We start from the raw sequence: 9,617 nt of genomic DNA on the forward strand, positions 1-9,617 counted from the left end.
TTACTCAAAGTTTCTCCTCAGGGGGGACACAGAACTGCTCCTAAGCATGCAGGGGCCTGATTTGTGTTGATGCTTGGGTGTTGGATTAGGCAGTGTGTTGGATTAGGTGTTGGATTAGGCAGTGGAACCAGGAATAGGGAGGTCAAAACCTTATAGAATCATAGAGTTGGAAGGGACCATACAGGCCATCTCGTCCAACCCCCTGCTTAATGCAGAATCAGCCTAAAGTATCTGTCCAGCAGATTCTCTCCCGTTAAGTGTCATTCCTTGCCTGTCTTGGATTGCTACTCTCAGGGCAACATCCTGCTCTTTCTTGGAAGCTTTACAAGCTCTGCCCTCCCACCCAGTGTTGTAGCTAGGAACTTCTCTCTGCCTCTCCTCTTCACTATTAAGTATGTTAGTTCTGGAATAAAGCTAGATCTACACTTTAATCCAGACTTCCTCAACCAGGGTTTTGTGAAACCCTGGGGCTTCTCGATGGGCGTAGAAGGGTTTCCTGAACGGGTGGGAGTTATTTAATGTTTATATTTCTTCCAAAATGTGTTTAAACCTTTATCTGGTGATATGACTACATATGATGATGTCGACCTGCCTGCCCCCCTCCCCAAATGGCCAATGATGGGCCTGAAGGGGGTAGAAAGGGGAAGGGTCCCGGGTGTGCATGTCCACAATTCTGCTTCCCAACCATATTCTGCATGGCCACTCCTGGGGTTTCTCGAAGCACGAAGAATGTCTCCGGAGTTTCTCAGTGGTAAAAAAGCTCGGAAAGGCTGCTTTAATCAGCTTGCCTCCTGTAGAATTGCGGAATAGGTTTGCTTCCCGGGCAAGACCGGCTTGTTCTTATTGTCTTTTCTTGCCCCACCACAGGGCACAGCCACCAGCTGTTCCACATCTGCGCAGTGGTCGGCACCCACTTCCAACTGGAAGCCGTCTTGTGTGACTTGCACTTGCGCCGGGACTGGCTGAGCAGCCACGCGCCTCCATCCACTTTCACGCACACCTTCGCCACCCTTAGCGCCGCCCTGCTGGGGAACCTCGTCCTCATTGCTTTCTTCACCATCACCCTCCTCCGTTCCTCGGTGGCCACCACGATCCTGCAGAGCACCCTCTCCGAGGAGGAGCGGCACAAGGACAAGTGACCGTTCTCAAGGGACAGTGGTTTTTGGTACCAAGGGAAGTGGGAGGGGGAAGCTTCCCTCTGTTCTGGGTTCTTTCTTCCGAACGTTTTGGGTTAGTTTGCTTAACCGTCGCACCTTATACCTCAATCTGATATATCTGGAGGAATACAGCACCCTTCTTGGTGGGAGGCATCTCGAATTCTGTTTCCCATGACTTTGAGCACCTTAAAAAAAAGAGTAAAAAACTTTGGTGGGAGCCCTGTGGCTCAATGGGGTTAGTGAGGACTTGTGTCCACAGTGTTATGTGCGTAGGAGGAACTGCAGCTGGTGTTCCCCACTATTTCCTATTGTTTTGGGGAGCAACTTACACGTATCCCTCCAGTGGAAGGGAAGCAGGTTGCAGAAGGTGATGCATTGGTCCTGGTTGCTGAAAGCCAAAACTGCCTTAGTATTTGTCTGGATGTTCCTTAAGGGGCCACCAAGCTGTAGCTTTAGATTTCCACTTCCCAGCAAACTCTGCTTTCAGGCCTTAAACTCCGGAGTCCCTGTACAAATGGCTCTTTCATCACGATGTCTGCAGGCAGGCTGTGGTTGTGCAATATGAATGGCAAAATATTGCACATGTCATGTGCCCAGAAAGGCTCTTTTTAGGAATGACTTTACCTGTCTCTGGGATGATCCCACAAAAGCGATTGAGAACCTGGCCCTAATTCACCCCTGATCTCTCCTCCTGGAAGAGCCTTTTGTGGCGCAGGGTGGTAAGGCAGCGGCATGCTGTCTGAAGCTCTGACCATGAGGCTGGGAGTTTGATCTCAGCAGCCGGCTCAAGGTTGACTCAGCCTTCCATCCTTCCGAGGTCGGTAAAATGAGTACCCAGCTTGCTGGGGGGTAAAACGGTAATGACTGGGGAAGGCACTGGCAAACCACCCCATATTGAGTCGGCCATGAAACGCTAGAGGGCATCACCCCAAGGGTCAGACATGACTCGGTGCTTGCACAGGGAATACCTTTACCTTTTTACTCTCCTCCTGGATATGTGAAAAGAAGTCGTGGGTCTCCTTCAAAACTGGATCCCCACATGGACTGAAATGAGATTATCCTGTACATGGCTTACCCCTATTACAGCAATGAAGCACTTCAAAAAACTGAAAAATGAAGCTGTAGCCAGTGACTGACGATTATGTGGCCCTTGTGGAATCTGTGCACTTATTTCCCACCGTAGCTATCATTAATCATGTTTAGTCTTTTGCTGTTTGCTTGGATATACGCCAACCTCAGGAAAACAACCCTTCAAATATAGTTACATGCTCCCAATTTCCTGAGCGATAACAACTTCGGGAGCAGCTTTTGTCAGTTTCCTTTTGAGGAGAACACATTAGCAGCCTGTGTAACAAACTGATTTTTAACAATATACAAGCCGAGCAGGTAGAAAGCAGGCAAGCTAGTTGCAAAGCTATATTAGCTACAACCCCCCTCAGGTCTGCTCTAATACTGCCAACCGCTTTCTTCTTCGCTAAGTAACTGAGGTTTCAAAATTGTTCCAGAAAGTGTAGAGACTGGTGTGATGGTTAAGAGCCACAGCTTCTAATCTGGAGACCTGAGTTTGATTCTCTGCTTGGGCGACCTTGGTCAAGTCACAGTCCTGTTAGAAGCTGTTCTCTCAGACTAGTTTTGTCAGAGCTCTCTCAGCCTCGCCTACCTGACAAGGGTGTCTGTTGTGGGGAGAGGAAGGGAAGGTAATTGTTAACCGCTTTGAGACTTCTTTGAGTAGTAAAAAGCAGGGTGTAAAAACCAACTCTTCTAATAAAGTTGCCAACTTCCAGCTCACACCTAGAGATCTCCCAGTTCTACAGCTGATCTCCAGATGGCGAAATTCCTCTAGAGAAAATGGTTGCTTTGAAGGGTGGACTCTGTGATCTTGTACACTGCTGAGGTCCTCCTCCAAACCCCACCTCTCCAGGCTCCAAGTATTTCCTGACCCAGAGCTGGCAACTCTAGCCATTAAGGGCGTCCACAGTCAGCAGGACATGCAAGAATCCAACCAAAGAGTAGCGGTGGCCCACAGAAATGTCATTTGCTATTATTTTGGAATTATTTGCTACTATTGGTCCAGGCCCGTGGCTACGGGCCTGGCCCAAGATATATTTCCATGCCCCCTCTTAGAAAAGTCCAAGATGTCACCCACAGTACAAGCTGTAGTTATGTGGCTAAACATTTAAGGATTTGCCCTTTTACACGTTTTCCCAGAGGGGAAACAATAGGGTTTTGACAGGGTCAGATTTATGTCTAAGTTCTACATTAGAACCTTGGGCTTTGAGTGGCTTCTAAATGCAATTTAAAATGCCTAAATTATCACTTCTGGGTAATGCTATGGAGTCTCTGAAACTTGACCTAGCTTAGGGCCTCAGCATGTCATAATGCAGTCCTGGATTCAGATAACAACAGAGGTTTAAGAAGCATGGTAGGAATTGTGAAGGGTAGGCAAGCAAGGATTGCTCAGGATTTTCCAGAATAAAATGGGAACATCAATGTTCATATGTTTGTAGGTAGACTTGAGTCATGAGGCAGGATGTGTAATGTCACTTTTATCTTTACATTCCAAAATTGGGAGTTTTTAAGCAGGAGCTAGATATATGACAGAAATGCTGATTTTTATGGACTTAGGCAGATTGTGAGTGGGTGGGCAGGAAGAGATGTGCCAGTGTTTGTCTCTTGTGGCCCTTCCTTGCATACCCAGGGAATTGCTGATAGCCAATTTAGGATGGTAGGTGAATTCTCTCCAGGCCAGGATTCTGGATAATTGGGGGGGACGGGGATCACTTGGGCATGAAATTTGGGTCATTGTGGGTAGGCAGGTAGTTCCTGCATTGTCCCTTCCGACTCTATGATTCTATGAGATCCAATATAGTTTAGTGGTTAAGAGCAAAGGCCTCTAATCTGGAGAACTGGGTTTTAGTCCCCACTTCCCCACAGGCAGCCAGTTCGGTGACCCAGGGCCTGTCACAGTTCTCTCAGCACTCTCTGAGCCTCACTTACCTCACAGGGTATCTGTTGTGAGTAGAGGAAAGGAAAGGCGACTGTAAGCCGCTTTGAGACTTCCTCAGGTGGTGAAAAGTGGGGTGTATAATACAACACAGGAAATGAAAGCAAACATTATTTCTCCTCCCACCCCACTCAAATTCTAAAATGGTTAATAGTAGTAAGCCAAGATTCGGACCTCAGTGACTCACAAGGTCCCTGTAAACTCTTATTCTCATTGCTGAGGGGGTTTGTTGAGAGATACTAAACAAGAGCAGAATCACAGAACAAAACAATCCCTCAAAGCTGTAACTCTGACCAGGTATTCGTGGTCATCTTCCAGGTCTATTTTCAGTCCAAGGACTACCCAAATGGCAGGAGATTCCACATGCAGTAAGTGTCCAAAGTAAGACTGATCCTGCGTGTGCTTACTTGGGGGTAAGTTCCATTGAATTTGGTGGGACTTCTTTCTGAGCAAACATGGATCAGATCATGTTGTTAGAGGGGTTGAGGCTGTTTGGCAGGGTTGCTAAGTGTGGGGCGAAGAACGAAGCCTGTACAAGATGGTGCCCTTCAGTGATTTGGCACCAGTTGTTAACTGCAGGGGTGTGAGTGTTGGAAGGCATTATAACTGGGGTAATAAGATGGGTAGAGTTTGAAGAGGTTTTCCTGTGGCAGTTTCATCTTTTAGAGTTGGATCCTGCAGTCTTCCTCAGTCTCCCCTCCCTCTGGTGATCCTTTCAGACCCCAGGAAAGTACTTCTGGGAGAATGATCCCAAATGGCCTAATGGCTGTGAGAGGGTCAGGAGGCAGCAGTGGGGAGGATGAAGGGGTATGAAATTTCCCTTTCTGTTCCCTCCCTCCGCACTATAGTCTCAGAGCTGCAGGATTAAGATCCTTTCTGGTGGGTAGCCATGTTGCCTGAAGCAGTAGAACCAAGTTTGAACCCAGTGACACCTTGAAGACAGCACATGAAAGCCTACACCTTGAATACAATTTTGTTGGTCTTCAAGGTGCCACTGGACTCAGACTTTGATTTAGATCATGTAGGTCTTGTGACCCTGGGAGTAAACTGAAAGGACACCCACAGGGAGGAGAATGTGGCAAAGATCCACAGTCCTTAAATCTGCAGATTACAGAATCCAACCCATGGCACTGAAGTAAAGAATTGTGGTATCCAAACAGAAAAGAAGGTTCCCTTCTCCATTTGTTCCTCGGGCTTCCTCTAGATCCAGAACCCAGCTGGGTAACTGAAATTTGGAGACTAAATAATTGAATTATTGTGATTGACCTTAAGAACTAGTATACAGGGTGAAGTGTTTCAGATTTTCCACCTCACTGCCTTGCCATGTGACAATGAGTTGGCCTGTCAAAAACACGGGTTGACTGGATGTACATGGCACAAGATGCAACAATTGCACAACTGTCACTTTACAGGGAAGTCTAACCACAAGGTGAGAAATGTCCTACATTTTTTTCCATGAGCACAAACATGCCGTCATGAGGTATGAGCTGGTGATACAGCAGTGGATTTTCCCAACCCTTATAAATTAACACTACTATAATGGTATGAATGCATTTATTTGAAAAGTATTCTGGAAGAATTGGAGGCAATTTCTCACCTTCTGTTGGGCTTTCCCAGTTTTTGCTCAAGTGTAAACCTTTCCCTATGATTAACAAAGTGAGAGCACTTACGATTCCATTTGGCTTAGAATGTAGTTAATCTGTACTGAAAAAAACATTTGGCACTTCTCTTTTTAAATTAAAATCTCTGAATACTACTAATAAACTGAAGGTCATCCAATCTGTCCCCTGAAAGGATCCAATTCAGTTCAGCCCCTAAAACTACATTCAGTTCCTAAAACTACATCTGGATTGGACCAATGGTCCATCTAAACCAGTATCTTGTACACGCAATGGCCAATTATTTTGGAGTGCTCACAAACAGAAGCCTTACATTACTTCCTAGCTCTGGCATTCAAGGTTTACTATTCCCTTTAGTCACCGCCTAATAACCAATGTCGAAATCCTGTCGAAATCCTGCATGTCGCCACTGTGGTGTTTTGACAGGGAGTTGGCCTGCTTAGAATGTGTACCTTCCCCAAAAGATTGTGGTCAACATTTAATTTCTAAAACAAGAGGGGTTCAGATGTATTCCCTTCCCTGGAGGCTCTGTCCCTGATCCATTCTAAGGCAGCTTTGTGGTTAAAGTGTGATGAAACCATATAGCTGTGGGCAGGCCCTCTGTTTGGAATTTTAGATGGTTGGCAGTACAGCTGCATCCAGTGGCATTCCAAGGATCTTCCTGAGAGGTGAGGCCTTTCTATTAGCCAGAAGAACTTAGCCCTCTCAGCATTCCTGGTTTAATTCCCCCTTTCTAAAGAAAGCTCTGCCTTTCTCAACTTTTTTGCCATTGAGAAACCCGTGAAACATTCTTCAGGCTTTGAGAAACCCCAGAAGTGGTACAATCGTGCAGCATATGGTTGGGAAGCAGAGCTGTGGACACGCCCACATGAGGCCCCTCCCCTTCCCACTTCCTCCAGGCCCATCATTGGCCATTTTGAGAAAGGGAAGGTGGGTCGATGTGACCATTTGTGTTCATATCACCCGATAAATATCATATTAAAATATTTTTTAAAAATTAATGAACTCCAACCCTTCCAGGGCCACCAAAAAACCCCAGGATTTCATGAAACCCTGGTTGAGAAAGTCTGGCTTAGCTATTCTGAAAGCAATGAGAAGGAAGGAACAAGATAGTCTCCTTGCCTCTTTCCAAAGAAGGATGGCGAATGGAGAACCAGTGAGTCATCTACATACGTCCAGTGTATTTTTTTTGTCAAGCAAATGCTGACCACATCCTTGAACAGTGGGTGAGGGTGGCAGAGGGATCTGAGACCACCTGGCATGATCTGACAGGACATTCTCCCACCCAGCCTTGTTGACATGACCAGGAGCTTGTGGGTTGCTGAAAGTGAATGTTCGGTTGAAGGAGAACACATGTCAGTGAGTAGAAGAGAAGTACTGTTTGGATTTTTCAAACTGAGCACTGAAATGCTTTCTCCTGTGCTAAGAGGAGAATCGTTGTGCTCTTATTTTACACCTATGCATGGGCCTGAACACTAACTTCTAAACTGGGCGACACTGGAATTGGATTGAAACCATCTCAAGGGCAAACTCTGATGTTCATTTGCATATATTTGTTTAAATGCATGCAGGTTTTAAATTGATCCCACATCTAGAGCAGGGGTCCCCGATCTTATCAAGCTCTTTGGATACTTTTGGAATTTTGAAAACATAAAATGGCTGCCGGGGAAAACTGGGGCCAGTGGCAGAATGTTGAGAAGTTCCCAGTCAAGCATCCTGGGATGATGGAGACAGGTGCTCCCAAATACAGCACCTTTTGCAGGCATCAAGATGATGCTGTGGGACTCTTCTGAAGCACCTCCTGTTCAAACGAGATGGAGGGAAGCCAAGATAGGTTCTTTGCTTTGGGGAACAGCGGGTTTAAGGAAGAAGAAAGTGGGTACCATCAGGGGGGATCACTGAGCTAGAATTACAGTCTGAGACACAGAATCCTAAATTCAATAGGAACAAATGTAAAGTTCTGCATTTAGGAAGAAAAACCAAATACATCAATATAGAATGGGGGAGACTTGTCTTGGCAGTAGCATGTGTGAAAAGGATCTAGGAGTCGTAGTAGACCATACATTGAACATGAGTCAGCAGTGTGACTCGGTGGCTCAAAAGGCAAATGGGATTTGGGGCTGTATCAAATGGAGTATCGTGTCTAGATCATGGGAGGTGATGGTACCGCTTTGCTTTGGTTCGGCCTCACTTGGAGTACTGTGTTCAGTTTTGGGCCCCACAGTTGAAGAGGGATGTTGACAAACTGGAACGTGTCCAGAGGAGGGCAAAAAAGAGGGGTTTGGAGACCAAGATGTATGAAGAAAGGTTGGGGGACCTTGGTCTGTTTAGCCTGGAGAGGAGACGACTGAGAGGGGATCTGATAACCATCTTCAAGTATTTAAAAGGGTGCCATATGGAGGATGGAGCAGAGTTGTTCTCTCTTGCCCCAGAGGGATAGACCAGAACGAATGGGATGAAATTAATGCAAAAGAAATTCCGTCTCAACATCCAGAAGAAGTTCTTGACAGTCAGAGCGGTTTCTCAGTGGCTTGCTCGGGAGGTGGTGGGTTCCCCATCTTTGGAAATTTTTAAACAGAGTCTGGATAAACATCTGATGGAGAGGCTGATTCTGTGAAGGTTCAAGGGGGTAGCAGGTTACACTGTCAGCGATAGGGTTGTGGGTGTTCTGCATAGTGCAGGGAGTTGGACTAGATGACCCAGGAGGTCCCAACTCTATGATTTTAAAGCGGGAAGCGGAAAAAATGGACCTTAGGACATGCTTGGACCAATGTCTGTTATTTCCTCGATGCTGCAAATGTTCTAGAAGCAGCAAATGTTCTAGAAGGAATTACTGATCTGGCTGGAATTTTTTATTTGCTTCTCAACTTTTCCAATATTTTCGTTTCAGTTTGAACCTGTACACACAAATACACAGACCCACACATGGATGCCCATTTTAACATGCTTTTCCCTTTAAACAAAAGTTTTAGAAGTAACAGACGCTGCTGCTTTGGTGCTTTTTGCACATTCCTCTCCCCCTCCTTTCTTTATATCATTTTAACATTAACAACACAGTTATGCATTTGGGGAAATGGGGCTGTAGGCAGGGATTCGAATTGTGCAAGGGCTGGTGATATATATATATATATCATATATATATATATCATATATATATATATCATATATATATATATATATATATATATATATATATATATATATATAAATGCATTCCAATTGCTATTCTGAACAATTATTCAGATGTGTTGCCTGAGTTGCCTTTGTCTAAGGGTTGTAGTTTTTTCCTGGTAGAGCTCCTGAGCTTTTTAAAAATGTATATGACATGCAGAAGTTCAACAGGCATCACTGTGCTGCAAACACATTATGCTTTAAATTTCTACCTGTCTGATTCATTGCTTAAAGCCACAGAAGCCCTACCAGGAAGGAAAAGATGACAATCTTCAAATGTTGACAATGAAGGCTGGGACAATGTCGTAAAGTTGAGGCAGAGTTCTCCACAGGTGTGCCTTTATACTGTATCCTGAATGTGTTTTAAAATATTACACTGATATGCCTTTCTTCATGTAATGTTATTAGACCGCAGTTGCTGCTAAAAGTGTTGAATTCACCAGAAATGAAAAATGCCAAAATTGCATGTTTATTCCCAATCCGAACGAAACCACTTTTTACTGAGGGTGGGGTGGGTGTATAATGTTCTGCTACCTTAAATGAATGATGCTCTCTGTGTGAGTTTGTGTTTTTAAATAAACAGCATCTATATTTGAAATAAAGCAGCTTTAATTCAAAAACTGGAAAAAAAATAAACTTTGAAACAAAAGACACCCAGTTTATCCC

At 45.0% G+C, this 9,617-nt stretch overlaps 1 protein-coding gene across 2 annotated transcripts in view; it reads left to right on the top strand.

Annotated features, from left to right (window-relative positions):
* PAQR6 (progestin and adipoQ receptor family member 6) overlaps positions 1-9,617 on the top strand; it is a 35,137-nt gene extending 25,520 nt beyond the window's left edge. For both annotated transcript variants that reach the window (XM_077327095.1, XM_077327103.1), the window contains exon 8: positions 868-9,617. In XM_077327095.1, coding sequence (XP_077183210.1) covers positions 868-1,139 — 272 coding nt within the window. In that variant the 3' untranslated portion in view covers positions 1,140-9,617. The remainder of the gene's footprint in view (positions 1-867) is intronic.

Source organism: Paroedura picta, chromosome 1, assembly GCF_049243985.1.
Source record: "Paroedura picta isolate Pp20150507F chromosome 1, Ppicta_v3.0, whole genome shotgun sequence".
NCBI classification, from domain to species: Eukaryota; Metazoa; Chordata; class Lepidosauria; order Squamata; family Gekkonidae; genus Paroedura; species Paroedura picta.